Below are 20,261 nucleotides of genomic sequence, written 5' to 3'. Positions count from 1 at the left end.
CTGATAGACACGTAACATAGCAGCCTCTTCCATCAGTGTTTGGATGTGTAGGTGTGACCTGCAGTGTAAAAGCTCTTTGAGTAGTTAGAAGACTAAAAAAGCACTATACAAGCCCAAGTCCATTTACCATTTGCATGTGACAAACAAAATGTGTTTTATAAAGAAACAAAAACTATTTGTTTTTTCCATTCAAAAAAAAATGAATAACAGTAATTTTAGCATGAAGTTGTTCATGAAGTGTCCACTCTAGTGGACACTTCTGTGACATCTTCAAATGTATAAATAATAAAAAAATGTCTAAAGTTTTTTATTTAGTAGTATGCTACATTGATGGATCATAAGTGCTTTGAAAACAACCCTTACATTCATCCCCTCATCTATCGACCCTCATAATCATCCCTTCATCCAACTTCACTCATTACTTTTATCTCTGCCATGCTCATTACGATACTCATTCTAAATTCAGATTTTTCTTGGCTTGGTCTTTGAACATATATATGTGATAGATTTCTGTCTCTATGGTGGTTTCCTCGTTCTCCTCTTTGTATTGTATTGTAGTGTGTTTGTATTTTTTCCCATCCCTTTGTGTTTAGTCAGGGTACATATGTGGATCATGAACACTTTAAAAACAAATATCAAGCTGAAGTTAACATGAAGAGCAGAAACATAGTTTGTTGTTATGTAGGATATATTTATTATTTCAAACATTGTGATACAGGAGATGTTATCTTCTAACTTTATTCAGTTTCTGATTTCTTTGTTTCTATCAATGCAGTAGACCAGTTCACCGTGCTAATGTCTACTTTGATAAAGATGTTATTCATTTAAGCAATGAAGCTGTACATGAGAAATAAATGTGATAATAAAACAGGAAACAACATTTTCCTCTGAGCTAATGTCAGAGAGCTTTGAACACTCTGTATCTCTCTGAGCTGATGTAGCCTTCATCTCTGAGGTGCTGCAGTTTTCACTCTGAGAGAAATAAGAAGCACACACTGCTTAGTCGCCCTCATTGAGGTCTGAATACCTGCCAGCATTTTGTGTTTTTTCTTATCAAGTTATGATGTTTCTCAACTCACCAATGTTGCATTCATAGAAGACGATACTGTACGTTTCATCATAACCACCCTAAAAATAAAAAAGAAAGTATAAACATACAATATGTCCAAATCATCTTAATGATCATCATCATAGTTTCAAAATCACCAAAGGGGGGAACCAGCAGCCTCCCCACCTTGACGTAGGAAGCAGGCCAGATTATGATCAGTAAACAATTACTGTCCCATCACTATCTCCATCAATAAATCTTATTGTGAAGTGGCTCAGTGCAAGAGTTGGTCATCTCTCAACCAGAAGGTTGGGGGTTCAATCCCCAGCCCCTGCATCTACATGTTCGATGGGTCCTTGGCAAGACACTTAAGCCCAAATTGCTCCCATTGCTTCACCAGCGGTGTATGAATGGGATAAGTTACTGCCTCTGTTATCAGTGTGTGAATGTGTAGGTGTAAAAGTGCTTTGAGAAGTTAGAAGACGAGAAGGATGCTATACAAGCGCAAGTCTATTTTTCGATTTACAATAAACTGCATCTGGAAGATTTAGAGGTGAGTTGACTAAACTTTCATAGATTTCATCCCAATAATCTGTCACACAGGGATAAACTGCTTCAAAATCTATTGTGTTATGAATAAAGGAAAATAGTCTGTTTTCTTCAAATGAAAGTTATCTCAGATTTCATAACAGCATGTCTCTGGGGTTAAAAAAATGTTTTTATATTGATTCATGATGTTTACAACAGATCAATAGTTTGAATGAAAGGGTATTAGAAGCTCAAAACAAGACAACAAATAATGAGAAAAGTCCATCCTCTCTGTCTTTAGCCTGCTCCACCTTTCAGACAATGTGTGCTCAAACAGGCTGTTTGGAGATTTTCACTTCATGACATCACAAAGAAACTTCACAGATATGTTTGGGGAGCTCTGAGATTTATTTTAACTTTTTGAAAAGGAGTTTAATATGTGACCTGTAATATAATTGTTAATTAAACGGGTACATGGACTGAACCTTGATGATGTTTTTGTTGTTGTGGGAATTACTGTGTGCTGGAAAATGTTACAGTTGAAGCAGGTTTGACATTTACAATCATTGGTGAGACTTACCATATATTTCTGATCATCTAAAACAAAGACAATTAGCATTTTAATACAGTGAAGTGTATACACAGACATGTAATTAAATGTTAAACCAACATATTCTATTGTATTTGGCTTGGTCTCTTCAATACAGGAGTGAGCAACATACCTTTGGATTTACCTGCAATGTTTGCTTTTGTTCTGAATGAAAAAAAAAGACATAATAGATTGGGTTTGGTTAAAAAACATCCTTACTGAAGAGGAAGCAACAGCACAGAACACATTTCTCAATGTACTGTGTTAAGTCTGATCCACACTTAGGTTTTCGACATCATAACAGATATTTGAGGCAACAACAATCACATAATGAACAGTTTTGATCCTATAGTGTGCAGAGCAACAATATGACCTAAACACTAACACTGTGACGCTCTCAACCTGCGGCAAAAATCCCCAAAAATGATTTACAAAGGGAAACATTGTCAGCAGAAATGATTAAGTCTCATCATCACAGTGTTTCACACATAGAGGAAACTCTAGAGAGTGAGAGAGAAATCAGCCGGTACATCCCCGCTGTAAATGCACCGATTCCTTCTTTTAATATTTTACTGCAGCTGCTGTCCTGCACTCATAGTTTATGATGATTGTTGTGATACACATCATCATCAATAAGCCTCCACACACGAAGATCACCTGATGTGATTACAGAATATCGAGTGAATGGAAGGGAAGTAAGATGAACAGATTAAAGTAGTTTATGACACAATATATAATAAGTAAGAAAAAAAACACAATTAATATAAATATGTTTTTACAAACATTAGGTTTATATATAACCAAAGCTAATATAAACAAGGTACGATGACTTTTTATCAGATTCAGCATGGTTAATTATTGGATGGCGTTCTAAACTAAAAAGTTGTCACTATTACTCTGCTGACTCACTTTTATCTAAATATTTGCTGATTCAGCTTTCTCCACCGACTCAATCTTTTCCTAATGCTTTTGATTTATCTTTTGACAACTTGTTGACCAACTTATTGTTTTCACATGTTTGTATCTGAAGTTCTTCTTCTACATGTTGACCAATATATGTGAAATAAGTTGTCTTACCTTTTGGAATCACATTTATCTAAAAAAAAAAAAAAAAAAAAGAAGTAGTTATTGATATCAGCAAGCTTCCACAAAACCCTCTTAACAGGAATACCACATGTTAACTACCGCCAGCTTCCTTTAAGAGAATCAAAAGTTGTTTCATATGAAATATTTTCTTCAACTACAAATGGGTGTAAATAGTTCCCAGTATTTTTTTTATTTGAGATATTAATGATTTGTCATTTTACCAATTCTGCTCTGAGCAAAGAGAAGGGCCAATCCCAGCAGGAGGACACCCCCCGTCACAGCTGCTGCGATCACCCACATGATCTTCTCTGCATTAAGAGAAGAGGCAGTTAAAAAGTGTCACCTTACACAGGTTACATTAAACGACTGAAGACTAAGGGCACGCTCACACTAGGCAAAGTTGTCCCTTACCGTGCTTAAAGGTCCCATATTATGCTTTTTCTGGTTTTATATGCTCTTTAGTGTATTTTCCAAGTGTCCTGTACATGTTTAGGCACATCTATTTGCAAAAATTCAAAGTCTTCTCCTACGTCCTCCTGTTAGCTGCAGCATTAGCTGCATGTAACACTCGGTTCTAGCCCCCCCTCGAAAAAAATTTGCCAGTGTGACGTCTTGTCAGTGTGATATGACTGATCTAAGCCCATTGGCTCGTTGTGGCGAGCCCAGCAGCTCATGTTGCACGCCCGTTAACTTCTGTAGCACGCCCACAATATGCCGTAGCCTGCGGTAGCACAGTAGTGCTAAGGTGCTAATGTTTATGCTCCCCTCGGACGGAGCCAAAGTGGTTGCATTCCCAATACGGTAAAAGGGGCGTGACATTTCCGAGAACCGTGCTGAGCGACTGACCAATAACGGCAGAGCCGACCAATCAGATCAGACTTGGCACACGTGGGGACTCTGATTGTGGGCACTTCAGAGCCTTAGAGAGAGAGAGTCAGAAGCGAGCCAGTGCATGGAGCGGCAGTACATGAAAACAGACACTTTTTTAGAACTTTAGCTATTGTGAACATACTTTAGTAGGTACATAGATTAAATATATGAACCCCAAAAAGGGCATAATATGGGCTCTTTAAGTAGGATAGCCACCCCTCCCCATTCCTCCACTGGCCTGCACTCACGCTGCTCCAGGACTAACCGGATTGCCGAGTGTGAGTGCGCCCTAACACAGCCGTCTCCACAACAACAACACTGGTGTTTAGCACAAACAGCCACAACAAGACCTACAACCAGCCGTACTACTACTGGATTAGAGACATGTTAACATTCTTTACACCAAAGTGAACACCTGAAGAAGAACTATGGTCAAAAACCTTGTGTTTCAATTAAATCTTTTGGAGGCATTTGAGCGAGCGGGAATTTCTTCTCTTCTCTAATGTTCTGTATACACAGATGTTTTTTAAAGCCATCTGGGGGGAAAATGTTAGATTCACCCAAAGTTGAAACCATTTTGACTTGGTCCAAGCTCGAAACATCAGTCAGGAGAATTTATAATAAATCTCATCTTAACATCTTAACATTTTGATTTACTAAACATGGTCTACTCTTCTTTCTCCACCAGATGCTGCATAGAGCTCGTATTGTATCTGTTTCCTTAAGGCCTCGTAAATAACATTAAGACTGTACTGTCTTTACTTTTCTTGAAGAAAACATGGAACAACAAATGTCTTAGAGCCTCAGAGGAGTGAATTTGTCTGATTTTGACGAGACTTGCATGTCAACGTCATCAGTATATGAGTGTGTGGGTAAATATGTTGAAGTTGTGCTTTAAAGACTTAACAAATGTCAGAGAGCACCACATGGGGGTTCATGTATATAAATCACTCACATTACACCAACCAATAAGCAACCAGTATGTAAGTACAATCTGACAGACATTTAAGTTGTCCACTTTGTAAAATACGTTACCTGATTCTGGTGTCCCTGGTGTTTGGGAGGTAACAGTGGAACCACCATTTATACTTGTGCCAACAGTCCAACCTGTTCCATAAGGAAAGTACATTTCAAAATAAGTTTGTTTTAAAGGAGTCACCAGAGTAGAAGCAACAGAGCTGGGAACAGTCAGACCTGACCAATAAAAATACCTCTTTAATTTTTTACAGGTAATCAAAGTTGTTAATGGAAGTTTTCTTGAATGATAAAATGTTCTACAGTAGTTGTGACAAATGATGGCATTTTCTGGATCCTGCTTGACTCTCTCTCCACAATACCTACAGTAGCAGGAGACAGATTAGGGCTCACCAATTCCTACTTTTTAGATTGGTTGTTGACTTTTCTTAGCAGCCTTGATATTAGTTAATTAGTATTTGTACATATGTTAGTATGAATCTTAGAGATGGGCCGGGATGCATAAATTAGTTTTTTAGGTTGATGCTAACACATACTGGAAAATGCCATTAACTGGCTAACTTAATTAGCACTGCAATCATTTAAACTTAGGAAACAATATATTTTATTTTACATACTAAACAAACAACACCGTAGTCACTTGACTTACAGGCTTGTATAAAACTAAACTCTGTGCAGACAAACTTAAAACTGCTGACTCATGCTAGTCTGGTCTCAATGCTCTGATCTAGTAACACTGCATGACTTGCTCTTAATGTCTCAGTTCACGGGACATAACAGAAACATTAAGAGTGTTTCAGCCCAGCTTCTCAGTTCAATTTTGACTGTGACACAGAGGATAATGGCGGAGGCACGGTGGGGATGAGAAAGTCAGGCATCAATCTTGTAGGGGACTGGTTGCTGCCACTTTTCTGCCTGTGCTGAACTATTGTGATGTGAAACATATGCACACTGTTTCTCAAAGGTAACTCTGGACTCTGTATCACAGAGTTCTGCGGTTCATCACTCCTTTCATCACTTCATTTTCTGTCATACCTCCTGACCTCCATCAGTCAGATGAGAAGAGGAACTCATAATCTTCTCACAAACTTTCCTCGCTGTCTGTTCCAAAGGTGGGAACTGAACTGGGGAAAAAGTTGTTTAAGTTTGCTGCCCCTGTTACTTGGAAGGAATTACATCTGGGATGGACAGATGTGCAAAAACTGGAATGGCTGTTTAAGTTTGAATCATTTTGTTTCAAAAGCCTGGAAAAGAAGACAGGATATTCTGTTTAATTAGTTTGACTTGCTTTTGCTTTCTCTTTTTGTTTCTTGCCAATGAACACAGTTTACCTAATGCACTCTGATCCTGGAACGTTTTCATTTATGGTGTCACGTAAGCCCATGCGGGCTAAGCATATGAATGTATGTGACAAAATAATGAAATAAAAACATTTCAAACTACAAAAATACCTGAAACCTAACTAGCTGCTCTCATGTTTTAAGAGGATGTTAAATGACTTGGAAGAGGACACATCTGGCTGTAGATGTTCCCTTCTGATATATGCATGTTTGTGGGCGATATTGACAACTATTTGAGGATTAAATTTGTTATTTTGTATATTTTGGTTTTTAATAGTTATGTATTATATTAGTATTTAAGGCAGCACGTTGTTTGTCAGAAACTCTGAAAATTGTGCTGCTGCCTGTCTTGGCCAGGACATTCTTAAAAAAAGAGATTTTTATTCTCAGATTTTTTTCTGATTAATTAGTATAAAGGGTCACTCAATCAATTCTGACTTTTAAAAACAAAAACACTCTTAATTAAATCCTGAAACGGGCGAGCAAATTTAAAGATGAGTCTCAATCAAACCTGTCAGAATTGTATTCTTAACAGCTGCAGTTTAAGGCAAGCTCTATTATCCAAGACAAGTGGCTTCTTCACTCTATCTGTCAGGTTGGTGTTCAGTTGATAGGGTCCATCGTCTCTCAACCGGAAGGTTGGAGGTTCGATCCCCAGCTCCTGCAGTTACATGTCCGATCTTACACTTTTGATTTGTTGTCTGTGTAAGGACTTTGCTCTTTGAAAATGTTTGTTCTAATGTATTCTGTCTGGTCTTTTTAACCTTGAATTTGTTATGTGTTGTGTGTATCTAATGGAGTGCTGAATCTCCTGTCTTGCACAACAAATTAATCTATGAAGGTACAAATAAAGAAACCTTGAACCTTAAAACTTGAACCTTGAACCTTGACTATAGCTAGCTGCATACAGATGGCTTCCCTCCACTGCTTTTTTGCAGAAGCTCTGCGTCCTGGGCAGCTTTGCTTTATCCTCTATAGGATTAATAGCATAGCATAGTCATCTCCTCCAACCCCCGTCACCAGGATGGATTGTGAACTCCTCAAAGTAATACTTGACTGCCTTATTGAAGTTTAACCCATGCAGATTTTTCACAAAATCCATCTTTAGGCCAATGACTCTGTATCTCTATACTCGTGTCCTCTGGGAAAGATAATTTCATTATGATTTCACCATTATGCCAACGATACTATAAATATTAAGATATTTTAGCAAAACCCGAAAAAAAACCTCCTCTGTTTTTGCTGATGGAGGGGACTAAAAAACTTTGATGATAAAACCCAATAATAAGGAATCAACTGTCCTCTCATAACTGTTAATAACTGCTTTGTCACTATCCAAAAGTGGATTTATCTTAATTTTCTTAATCTTGACAAAACTGAAATATAATTTTATTGTAACAGATACCATCACCACTGTAGTTGATCAGTTAATTGGCTCGTTTCAACCAAATATCAAATCTTGGTATCGTCTTTGACCAACGTATGACTTTGACCATCATACCACTAAGTTTGTCCAGGCAAACTCCTGCTGTGTGGGACTTGTTTAAAGGATAAATCAGGAGTCTGTTGGACTTGAATGTCTGAAAAAAATACGTTTTAACAGGAGTCTGAAGTTTAAGGAAAATGTGGGACTGTAGTTTTATGTGACAGTGCTAGTTAGTAAATGATGGTAAAAGAGTAAGCAACACTGAAATATGTAGTAGGCTATACTCACCTTGATCAGCAGGTGAAGTTACAATAGAAACTGAGGTTGTCAAAGTGCTGAGACTCTCCTTGTTCGGGTTTGTCTCACCTAAAAATAAAATAAAATGTTTTGTTCATGACATTTACACCACAGGGTTTTTCTTCTGCTGATCCAGCTTGAAGACAGATTTACTTACTTTGAACAGAGACAGAGGAATATTCACTTTCTGGAGATCGAGCATTTCTGTCTCCACTCTGAACAGTGTAAAAACATTTCACTTTGACCTCAGCAGGTGAACTCTGATGATCCATCTTCAGCAGCTCACTTCCTGTCAGTGTCTGCAGACAGGATAATGTCCTCACAGTTTCTCCACTTAAAGTGAAGTACTGACACTGAGACACAGACACTGATGATGGAGTCTGACAGTTCAGTGTGACTGAGTCTGTCTCTTTGATCACCGCTGAATTCACTGTAAGTTTAGGTGGAAGACAAGCTGAAAATATAAACAATTAATATGTTTTATCAAACTCAAACATAAGCTGCACATAAATGTTTAACTTCTTCAGTAGTGCAGCGATCACAGCACAGTTAGACATGAACGATGAGAGATCACAGACTGACCTTCTGTTTGAATCCCATTAAAGACATCTGTTTAAAAAACACAGTGAAAGTAAGGTGACTACATAATAATAACTCCAAGAGTTCACACATTTCAACTCCTCCAACTGTTTAATTTAAGAACCTGAGACCAAGTTCTTAAATTAAATACATGAGAACGACAGCTATCAGAAATGAGACCCAGGCCAACCGCCCAAGCCTATTGTTATTTTTAAAGTAACTTGTATGCATATGTGTTAGTGTCAAATCCCGCACAATGGAAACTAGCTTCTGTAGAAAGATGACATGGTGTATCTGCAGGTGTAAAACTGACACTTCACTAACACGCTGAGCTTGTTTGTGTTCTGCTCTCACTAAAGACAAAGTTTGTTCCATCTGGTTGATACATTTCAAAGTGTCTTATTTCAAAAAGTATTTGGTCTATGTAATAATGGATACTAGTTTTCTTTGGGTGACCAGGTGTCCCTCTTTGTGCAGGACTGCACAACAAAGTGTTCTAGTACTCGAAATTGGTCTTGTCTCAACACCGGCCCAATTGATTCATAACTTGATTTTTATCCCTAGTTTATGTCCACAAATGGTCTAAGTGAGTGACACGCCTGCTGCACACAAGATGATGATTTTTCAGAGATATTTATGGTCTTGTTCTTATCTCGGCCTCGCTCTGCCTCGGTCTTGATTCGGTCTCTGAGCATTCCTTTCTGGGGAACGTCTTGGTCTCTGACTACAACATCAGCACAATGTTTTCATCACATGTCAGCATCCTGCAAACTCTCAACCTTTACCCCCCTCCCTTCATCTCACATCCCTCGACCATTACTCTCAACCCACATCTTCCAACACTTACCCTCATCCATTCATACCTCATCCCTCATGCTCATCTCTACATCCCCTTCATCTATTGACCCTTATAATATTCCCATCATCCAACTTATCTCAGTATGTCGATACACACAGTGTGTGGAAGTGGAATTCCCAGCCTATAATGAATTTTTGGATACAAGGTGGAGATTTTGTCTTGTCCAAGAACATTTTGTTGTCTGGCAACAACCACGCATAGTTTGGCCTCCTCAAATTAAAGAACACCTTCTTGTCCATTCAGGACCTTACTGAGCTGGCAAAGTGAAGGAAGAGAGGAGGGCTGGCCCTCAGTCGCCCTTCAAGGGAAAGACGTATTAGGCATAGGTGCGTAAGTTGTACTTTGGTGTGCTATGTATTATAAGTATTGAAGAGATTAGGCAATGGCAGTCTGATTGTATCTAGGGAGCTAACTGTGTTTTTATGTATTTGTATTACTTGTTTCAGCGGATGATGAGTAAAAATCAAACAAAGGCAGGTACACTACCTCAGAATCCATCACAGTCTGGACATGGCATGATGCCTAGAACCTGGCCAAAATCATTGCTGTAGTAAGTTTTATAAGAGGCTCATGTTATTACCTGTATTCATCCTGAACTGACTATACCGCTCTGAGCACTTCGAGTTGAATATCTTTCAACTTTTTCAGATAGGGGCTGTTGATGTCACCGGCTCTCTTTCTATCAAAATGTAAGATATTCTCCTCCTACGGATCGTATGTTGTACCCACATCCTCTTTGCTCCGTGTCTGAATGAGAAAAAAACAATATGAAATATGAAACATGCAGCAATAAGCAACGAGGCAGTGTCGGTCAAACAGCGGCCATTTTCAACAGACTGTTGTCGTAGAGACAACTCACGTTAATCTCACTGAAATGTACTGGATCAAAAGCCTCTATCACCGTTGTGTAAGCATTACTGACAGCAAGGTTATGCATCGCAGCTTTCTGCATATCAATAGCTGTGGAAAGATGAAAAAACCATGACACATTCGTGTAAGATAGGAACTAAATCTAGTTTAATCTATTCTGCAGTGATTGTAAGTTAATGCTTCAGGAGTTATAAAAAAAAATCAGATCTAAAGCAGTATAACAAACGCTGCCCAAAGTCAAAATGTGTTTACTTCGGCAAGATTACCATCAGATTCAACATCAGTAAAAGAGCCAATTGGCCGGAGTCACATATGAGGGGAAGCTTGTAAGTAATTAACAACAGATTTGACGTCAGGATCCTACAGTACTTTATTAGCTGTGTCCATGAGCAGACTTTCAAACACACACGAAGAGCCAGCAGTGTTGTGTGTGGTTACAACTTTTTCAAAACAACTCCTAAAGAGAAAATCTTTAACCAGCAAATTAGTGCAAAGATGGGAAACTTACTTTGCCCTGTTAACGACATATACCCACTTGCATCTGTCGCTCGAAACGTCTGCCCTTTCCCAGACTACACCCCCAGTTCAACACATGAGATGAGAGAGGAAACTGAGAGGTAGTAACATAATATATTGTATATTTCTGTAGCCATGCCCTTTTAGAATCAGTTTTCTTTTGCAAAGTATGTGTTTTCTGTGTCAGCTTTTCTGATTGCATTGTCTGATTTCTCACCAAGGTACATCAAGCGGTTAAGAGATGATGACAAATCTGATAGATCTGTAAGACGGAGGCAGTACATCCAGACTCTCTGAGCTCCAGCTGCTGTCCGTCAGCAGAGGGCAGCTCCTCTAAACATCCACTCTCCGTTTGTCGTCTCCAGGAGATTCTGACCACAGGAGGAAACATGGCTGAGGCCAAACACAGCAGGGAGCTCTTCTCCTCCAGCCGGCCTCTGGATGCTGCCGGGTACACGCTCACCACGGGCTTCACCACCTGCTCCTCGTCTTTGAAAGAGAAACAAGTAACACACACACACACACACACACACACACACACACACACACACGCACACACACACACACACACACACACACACGCACACACACACACACACACACACACACACACACACACACACACACACACACACACACACACACAGTCAGCAGCATTAACGGCATTCAGTCTGATCCTAAACCTAAAACAAGTAAGGGGAAAGTAGGATTATAGCAGCAATAGAATATCATTTTAAACTTTGTTATATTTTGTATTTATACAAAAATTATATTTTATCATGCAGTTTATAATTTCATTAAAATATATTTCCATACAATTTAAACAACTCTTATCTTTATCGGGGTTTGCATATAATTTTGAATTACATATTAACCTTCAAGAAAACTCTTTAATCATTTTGAATAAATTAAAAACTAAATATGTATGAATATATTTTAAACCATGTTGTTTTCTCTAATTAATACAGATAAATAAAATCCATACAATAGTTATTTCAGAGTGTTTGTTATTTATTAAATATTCAGTGTTATGTTTAGAAATGTCAAATAAGGTCAAACTTGATTTACAAACTGAAGACAAAGGTTTCATAAATCCCCGAGAAGACATTTAAATAGACGTATGATAACGTGTGATATCAGACAACATATAGTTCAAATGATTGTCTCTGAAAAACAGTTTTTCCTTCTGTATTAAATATATATAATGATATAAATGTGAATCATTTGAACAAGTTTATTTGTAGATTCACACAGAGAAGAAGTCAACGTGTGATAACAAAGAGTGGGCTCTAGACCTGCTCTTTTTAAAGTGTCTTCAGATAACATTTGTTAGAAATCAGAGCCATACAAAGAAAGATTGATGAGTTGATTCACACAGTTCAAAACAGAGCACTAACAACATGTTCAAGTTTGAGCCCAACAATCATTGGTTTGACTATTTGATCCTTTTTAAAGCGTTTCATTCAAACAAAGTCTTTTTCTTCTAATGTGGCTTTCTAAGTCGTTAAAGATCAGAAACTCTTTGGAGTCGCCTCGTCAGTCGCACTTCTTGTCCATAAACCTTGTTAGTTATTTTTAATGAACCTCTTATTGAGCCTCCAACTCTTTAAAGTTTACATTTAATATGGCCTTGAACCCTGATTACATTTAAAATATCATTTAAATATCTGTTTGAAGACACCATCAAATCAAATATAATTATTGTGAGCTTTATTTTACAGGTTTTTATTTCAGGATCATTCAAATGTTCTTTACAACATATGAAACAGAATAACAGAATACCTTTAACCTTATTTAACTTTATTTATGTGTTGAGATTTGAACATCTTAGAGGTAACATCTTTTTATGTCTCAATAGCTGCACGCCTTAAAAAAAATCTCCTCTTATTATAAAACTTTAATATTTAACATCTCAAACAGCAAAAAGTAATTAAAGTCACATTTCAGACGACTGAAGGAAATCAAAGTTTATTCTTACCTGAAACAAAGAGTCTAGTTCCAGAGCCAAAGATCAAATAACCCCTCCACAGTGAAAAGACGTGATACAAAAACCTGTCTGCTGGTGAACTACACAAATCATGAACCAGGATCAAACCTCAAACACATTTCTACTTCAGCGTCTCTTCCTCTTTTTCTTCCTCTCAGAATGTTTCTCCTTTAACGGTGATGTCTGTTGTTTCATTTGTTAAGTCCACAATGTTTGAACTGGAGCTGAAGGATGGATGAATGGACTGGTTTGAATGATTTTTCAGCTCAGATTTTTTTTTTTTTTTTTTTTTTTTCATTTAACCTTTTTTTAACCAGGAAAAAGTCTCATTGAGATTAAAAATATCTTTTACAAGAGCGTCCTGGTCAAGACAGGCAGCAGCACATCTACAGGGTTTCAGACAGAAAACACTTAACAACAATGAACATAAATAAATGAATCACAAAAACAACCATCCATCAGAATCTGTCATAAGTCATCAGCAACATAGCGATCAAAAAGGGCAATACGAGTTAGCTAAAAACATCTACAGTCAGATATTTTATATATTCATAATATTTAAAGGCCCAGAATTTGTAAACAAAACCACATGTGCAAAGATCGTTCAATCATCGGACAAAAAGCTCCGGGGTGGGGTAAAGCGGTAAACACAAAGTGAAAGTAAACAATCAGGGAGGCTGTTGCATCAAAAAAGGCATATGATTTTTAGAACTGGGTCGGACAGAGGTCCGGTCGCTTTCTCATCTCAAAAGATCCTCACCAGGGTTTTAGTTTGTTTGAAGCGAACTAAACAAGATAGGTGTGAGTACGGAGTGTCTGCATGAAGTGTTTGTGCTCTGAAAAGAAAAGCGCTGCATGTCCGACCTGTCTCTATTACAACAGTTTTTTTTTTTGACAACGGCTGCTTTATGACCCACATGGCTCTGTTACTTTTTACTGCATGTTTCATATTTAAGATCGTTTTTTACCCCAGCAGACACGGTGCAATGAGGATAGAGTACAAGATACGATCTGTAGGTCGCTATAATTCAGGGAATATCAAACATTTTGAAAAAAGCGCTGGTGACGTTAACAGCACTGAAAAGTTAAAAAAGATATTCAACTTGAGTGGACGGATGTGCAGCACTTTTCTTCACAGCGTACAAACGCTTCACGGAGACACTCCCGAGCGTACAGCTGGCGCTCTCTGCCCAGAAAAACTAGAATTTGTATGTGAAACGATTTCGCTTCAGTCTGGTAGTAGCTAGCTTGGTAGAAGTTGTTCTCTAGATCAGTGGGAGTGGCCTGCAGTGCTGTGCATTCTGGGAGTTGTTGTCTTTCACCCACATAAGCCAAAAAGACACTTTCTGTCTTTTCTCGGCCAAGAAGGCACCAACTTCAAAATGTATTTCACATTTCTACATATATGACCCAATGTCAATATAGATTCATGTTTTAAAAAAATTAAAATTAATGAATTCATTTTCAAAAAGCGTGAACTACTTTGTCCCTTTAGTCGTATAGTCTGCAGCATCTCCCTGTAACCTCAGTGATGTAAAAGAATGACACCACAATGCCTTTGAATGTCTCATTCACCTAGCATTAGAACCGCCAAGACCGCCTGACAGACAGTTTGGGTTTTGTAATACAAATAACTATTTTTAAATTAAAACGATGAGCCTCTCATCCTATGACTTTTCTTAAATATGTGTCCTGTATGTTTTCTGAAGCCTGTGTTACTAAAATAAAACACACAACATTTCTGAATATTTAAACCTCTAACCGCCGCCTTCATATAGACGGCAGTTGAAAATGATACATTTCCCTGGATTGTTTTTGTAGGCTATATAGTTTGTCATGCCTTGTTTTTGTTGTTGTTGTTGTTGTTTTTGGCATGCGTGTGTGTGTGTGTTGTTCAATCATTTCTTCTATGTCGGGGAAACAAACCCAGTTGCAGAGAGGAGGAAGAGCATCAATAAAAATGCACATTTTTTGCAGTGTTTTTATTAAATGACATAGCCTAATATAGCCAACATTATAATAGACTAAAAGTTATTTATGTTTCATTATTGTAGCAACGGGAGACGTGGAGCAGCAGTAAAAATCGGCACACTAAAAAAGCTGACAGATATTGTAAATTGACGAGACATTTAAAAGGTTTCCAATCCTGCCTTATGCTGATAGTCTTCATCAAACAAATGCATTATTTGTGCGCTTCTGAGCACAAATAATTAGATTTGCCTATGCAGCGCTTGGAGGGGAGTCTAGAATGTTGGCGATCCTAGTGTTAAAGAACTACACGGCTCAGTTGATGAGGCAAAAGTAATATCCACCATGTGACTTCAAACATTTCCCTTTTTCACAGTTCAGCTGTTAAGTTCATTTTGTAACCTTGATCCACAGGAAGCTCGTTATTTTCTTTCAAAATAAAAGCAGGTATTCAAACAGAGAAGTTTTTTCTTGTCACTGTAACTTTGCTAAATGTTGCTAAGTTCTGTGTTCATGATGGATCAATGCTGGGTCTTTGTAACATAACAATGAGTAAGGTCTTTTACCTGCTCTCTTGTAAAGTGTCTCGAGATAACGTGTTAACATGAATTGGTGCTTTACAAATAAAGATTGGTTGATTGATTGAGAGAATAAAGTACCCTTAACTTAAGTTAAATAAAAAATAAGAATAATTAAAAAATACTGTCAAATGAAAGATTATTGAGTTTCAAACAAATTAAAAATATGTGATTACTCTTTTTGTTATTCAGTAATTAATTGTGATTTTTGAAAGCCCTTATTTTTACTCTAATTATTAAATGTTGACAACTTACGTAATTGTTTTACAATCTCTTTATACATAAACAGTATAATAACTGAAGCAGTTTCTGATCCTGTTGTATCCAGTGATTTATCTTTTATGTTATAACTTCAGATATTATTCGTAGCTGTTCAGATGAGGTTAAGATGTGTCTTTGTAACTAGAAGGCTCGTAACTGAGAATGATTTTCTTTCTCCTCTGAGGTACGATGAAGTATTTTGGTTACAGCTAAAGTCACTTTGAATACACAAAGGTCATCTTGGGCTCAAATAGGGCTGATGAATATAGTTATGTTTTTAAATACATGAAAAGGGTAGGCATGTTTGAAGAGAATTGGACAGTGTTTTTCTTTGTGTCTTGTAAGATGTTGTGGTAAACATTTCAAAACACAATGGCAGCAAGCCCCTCAATCTTATATTTGTAATTTGTCATATGTTTCAGGTTACTCCCTGTCAAATGTCATACCTCTATCACTATTTATGGATTGATAGTATCTTTATATGTGCAGTGACATCATGTAGACTAAAGTCCCCGAGTTGGATGTGGTCATTATCATTTTGAGATGGCCAAAGGTTTATGCCAACAGAAAATAATGCTGAAAAGAAGCAAAATACCTGCTGAGGGCTGGACCTGGCTCACAGCCTTTTTACATTCCCCTTACCCATCATGCATTGTATCCATCCTGTATTGCTCCTGGCCTTGGAGCCAGAGGAAGACATGTTATTTTGAAATGTGTCTAAAATATGTTAAAAAAGTGATGACTTCATTTTATTGTATTCATTTATTTTGTCAATGTGTTTCTGCTCTTCTCTCTTTGTCCTCACAGTGTGGACTAACCATGACCTTACTGAAATATCTGATTGAGAAAAACAAAGAAATAAAATCAAGAATCAATCCAGACACCAGTAAAATAATCCCTCAGTTCATCCTGTGTGTGATGGAGGTGAATGACTCAGTGAGCTGTGGTTTACTGCTGTCTTCCTGTCACAAACACTATCTGACTTCTGCTCATCTGTTGGTTTTTGTTCAGCCTGCTCGGATCATTTCTCACTGTGGGTGTTAACAAACAGGAGCAGTAGTATGTGGCTGAATGAGAGGAATTAACCTTCTGGATCTGCAGCTCAACACCGTTCTGTTTGATCACAGCTGAGAAATCATCTTTCTGAGGATGTTTGTAAACATCTTTGTTCACTTCACCATTACTCTTATCAATCATCAGAATCCCTGTGAATGTTTCGTTGTCCTTTTTCTGGAACCAGTCCACATCATCATCATAATCACACAGGTCTATACGTTCACAGCTGAAGGAGACACTTTCTCCAACTCTCCTGGTCAGTGACACACTGTCCTGTTTGAGCTCTGTTGTCATGGCAGCCAGTGCTATAGAGAAACAGACAGATGGAGGTTAGTGAGACAGTTCTTTTTTTCAGCTCTGTCTCCAATTAATAACACTTTTTTCACCTCCTCGATGAGGTAATGTTAAAACCAGATCAGTATAATCCCACAGTTTAGTTAAAGTCATTACACAGAGACAGGGCTGGTTTATTACAGGTTGAGTTTGTTGGCTCCTGATTGGCTGGAAACACTCACCTGAGCTCACACAGCACAGAGCCACAGCAGGGAGGAGAAACATTTTGTTGTTTTCCTCTGGTGAACCTGACGAGAAGTGAGGCCAAACCAGGACGAGCTGCGAGGTCAGACTGAGCCGGGCGGTTTCTAACAGGTCCTCAGAACTCCCATCAGCCCCTGCTGCTGACTGATGATTGACAGCTGGGCTGGAGCTGCTGTGTGGTTTTCTGCAGAGTCTGAGGTTTTGAAGGAGGGAGGAGGCGGAGCTAAGTATCAACAGACAGGATACAGTAACATAAAACTCAGAATATCTCTTTAGATTTTAAATGTGATTATAGAGGTCAGTGACTGCAGGCCTGATCCAAACAGTAGCATCGTTTGCTTTTCTTATGGGGGACATTAGTGCCTTTATAATCTCACACAATAAACCAGTTGTGTTTCGAGAAAATGTACTTAAAAAAAACCAAAAACATCTTGAGTTTTTTCTTTTAAATTAACGGCTCATTTTACTTTTTTTGTAGTTGTATAAAAGAAATCAAAATGAAGACCCATGTAGACGGGACAATACTGTCTGCTGTTATCGTTTCTTTTAAACATCTTGGAAATTAGAATTTCTGACTTACATCAGGTTTCAGTAATTATCAGCTAAATATTTTAAAGTGGATATACATTTTTTTATTATTATTGTTAAGATTTCTTGTTTTTAATGTCATTCTTCTCTTTTTTTCCCCTCCTCCTACCTCCTTCTCTTCTGTTTATTTTTACACCAACAGCTCACTCCATTAAAGATTAAATGTGATCTTATTTTTGAAAAGTATCAGAGCTTATTAGAGAAGTTTCACATTATCAGTGTCTCACAGAATTATTAAACCACATTCAAAGGTTGTAACTGTCGTTGTGTTATTAATGTGAAAAACCTCAGATAACGGTGAGGAGGAGGCTGCAAAGAGGAAACCCACAGAGCTCGTCTGCTGTGTTTGATCATCTATTGTTTTATAAGTCCTGATAACCTCTGAGAACAGAAACATATCTGCTGCTGTATGAACTCATCGACTCCTCTCCCTCCCTCTGCTGGATTTCAATTCTCGCTGAGTCTGCAAGAAGTTTTCCACTGAGATAGAGGTGTAACAGAAGAGAGTCCAGAGGCATAAAGTCACAAATAAACTTCATTTTTTTATTTGACAGAATGCAGACTTCAGAGAAACTCAAATTGAAAACGAATTCTTGATCAGATGGAAGATGTCTGTGTTTGCTGCTGATGCTGACAGGACTCATTAAGGAGAAAGAGCACCACCCTTTGGTTAGTCAGAGTAAGTGCAGGAATATCATGATGACGCGCTAACCTCACGGCTGCTTCAACCACTGTGACATCTAGTGGAGTAAAAACACACAACAGGAAATGACGGCAGATCCTGCTTTAAAAAAAAATAGGGGACATGAAGAGACTGACACATTTAACAAAACTGTAAACTTAAAAAACACTGTCAGGTAGATCAGTGATGAATGCATCATATGAATGAGTGCAGAGAGCTGTTGGTGTGAGGAAAACACTAAACATACACAAACCAGTTTGAAGAACCTGGAGGAGGAAGAGGAGTGGACCCCCTCTAGATTCTGACTTCATGAATGTTAATTAAACCGTTTTGTCAGAGATACATTTGAGTCCAGAGAAGCACATGTTAACAATTCAATGGTGCCATTCACTATATAGTGAGTTGAAGAGGCAGACCGATCTCCATCATGGTTTTCTTTTGAGTGTTATAGTCAGTCACAGTCTAGAACAAAATGATGTTCTTATTCTACATAAACTATAAACAGACTATATAAAACAATTCCATTAAATGAATAATTTAATATTTCATTTGATATTTTCGTCATATCCAAATATGCTGTGATGATTGCTGGGCAGTGTTAGGCAAGTTACTTCCAAAATGTAACACATTATATATTAGTAGTTACTGTCATTTAAAAGTAATTAGTTACATTACAATATTACTGTCTCTGAATTGTGATGTGTTACACTACTTTTGAGTTGCTTATCAACTGCTTATCAATAAAACAAAGGCCAATTTGCCAAGAAATGGCTAATACATAGGCTACCAAACAAAGGCTGGTAAAATTTAAATAACTTATAGCTAGAACTCTAGCTGATGACCACATTTTTCAAGAATACTAAAAATAAATCAAACACACATAAGAAAATTGAAAATAAAAAATGAAGGCTAAACAGGAAACCTGTTATAGCCAAATAGCCTATACAACAGAGGTAGCATACAGCCAAAGAAGGCTGGTAAAATTAACTGAACTATAAAGGCACTTATGGCCTGGACCTTTCCATAGCCTACTTACCTCTGTTTCCACTGACATGGGCACATCAGCCGTGGCATTGGGCTGTACATCAAAGGAAAAAAAGTCATCCTCGCTGGTAGCAGCAGGTTGAGGGGCATCGGGCATCAGGGCTGTAGGCTCTTCTGTTGTTAGGGAGCGGCACTCCGTTGTGAGGAGGAACTTGATGTGGTCTCTTCTGGCTTCTTCTTTTACCCAGCGCAGCTTGAACTTTGGCAGGGAGACAGCAGCCAGAAGTGCATCCTTGGAATCAATTGTGGTGGCAAATCGAGTTTTGATTGCTCCCACAATAACCTCAGGCAGCCCAGTGGTCATTTGTGATAGGCCATTTTTCATTACTAAGGTTTTGGCCATCAGAACTTCTAGCGTTGGTTGAAGCGTTCCATAAAAACAAGTGTCCTCACCCTGTAGGATGTCCAGTGCGACTGTGAAAGGCTTCATAATGGCTCAACATTCCTTGAGAAACTGGTATTCCCTGTCGTTCATACATTTAATCTGAAGCTGTGTGCAGAGGCTATTGATGTCAGTCAGGGGCATTTCTGTGATCCGAGCATAGGCGTTATAGAATGAGTTCCACCGTGTTACTGT

General features: G+C 38.0%; 1 protein-coding gene and 1 long non-coding RNA gene across 2 annotated transcripts; both read right to left on the bottom strand.

Moving 5' to 3' along the window:
* Positions 1 to 676: 676 nt before the first annotated feature.
* On the bottom strand, positions 677 to 5,232 carry LOC136179091 (uncharacterized). Its single transcript, XR_010666377.1, has 7 exons — positions 5,157 to 5,232; positions 3,473 to 3,559; positions 3,243 to 3,261; positions 2,299 to 2,330; positions 2,157 to 2,173; positions 1,080 to 1,128; positions 677 to 972 (listed from the first exon to the last, which is right to left on the bottom strand). It is a non-coding gene; the product is annotated as an uncharacterized lncRNA (long non-coding RNA).
* A 5,977-nt stretch (positions 5,233 to 11,209) lies between these two features.
* Positions 11,210 to 19,988, bottom strand: LOC114917183 (uncharacterized). The gene is made up of 5 exons (XM_065954441.1): positions 19,693 to 19,988; positions 17,349 to 17,593; positions 16,729 to 17,138; positions 12,962 to 13,079; positions 11,210 to 11,472 (listed from the first exon to the last, which is right to left on the bottom strand). The coding sequence occupies exons 1-5, from the start codon at positions 19,986 to 19,988 to the stop codon at positions 11,210 to 11,212; spliced, it is 1,332 nt and encodes a 443-aa protein (XP_065810513.1).
* Between the last annotated feature and the right edge of the window lie 273 nt (positions 19,989 to 20,261).

The sequence above is a fragment of the Labrus bergylta genome, chromosome 4 (assembly GCF_963930695.1).
Source record: "Labrus bergylta chromosome 4, fLabBer1.1, whole genome shotgun sequence".
NCBI lineage: Eukaryota > Metazoa > Chordata > Actinopteri > Labriformes > Labridae > Labrus > Labrus bergylta.
The sequence above is the reverse complement of the archived record's forward strand: the minus strand, read 5'-3'. Positions and strand labels throughout refer to the sequence as shown.

What these genes read in the sequence shown, in the direction of transcription:
- LOC114917183 (XM_065954441.1), bottom strand. Translation starts at nt 19,988, where the DNA reads ATGACCACTGGGCTGCCTGAGGTTATTGTGGGAGCAATCAAAACTCGA. An exon ending in GCCACGGCTGATGTGCCCAT is followed by an intron (nt 17,594 to 19,692) that starts GTCAGTGGAAAC and finishes GTTGATACTTAG; the next exon opens with CTCCGCCTCCTCCCTCCTTC. An exon ending in TTGTGACAGGAAGACAGCAG is followed by an intron (nt 13,080 to 16,728) that starts TAAACCACAGCT and finishes AAATGTGTTTGA; the next exon opens with GGTTTGATCCTGGTTCATGA.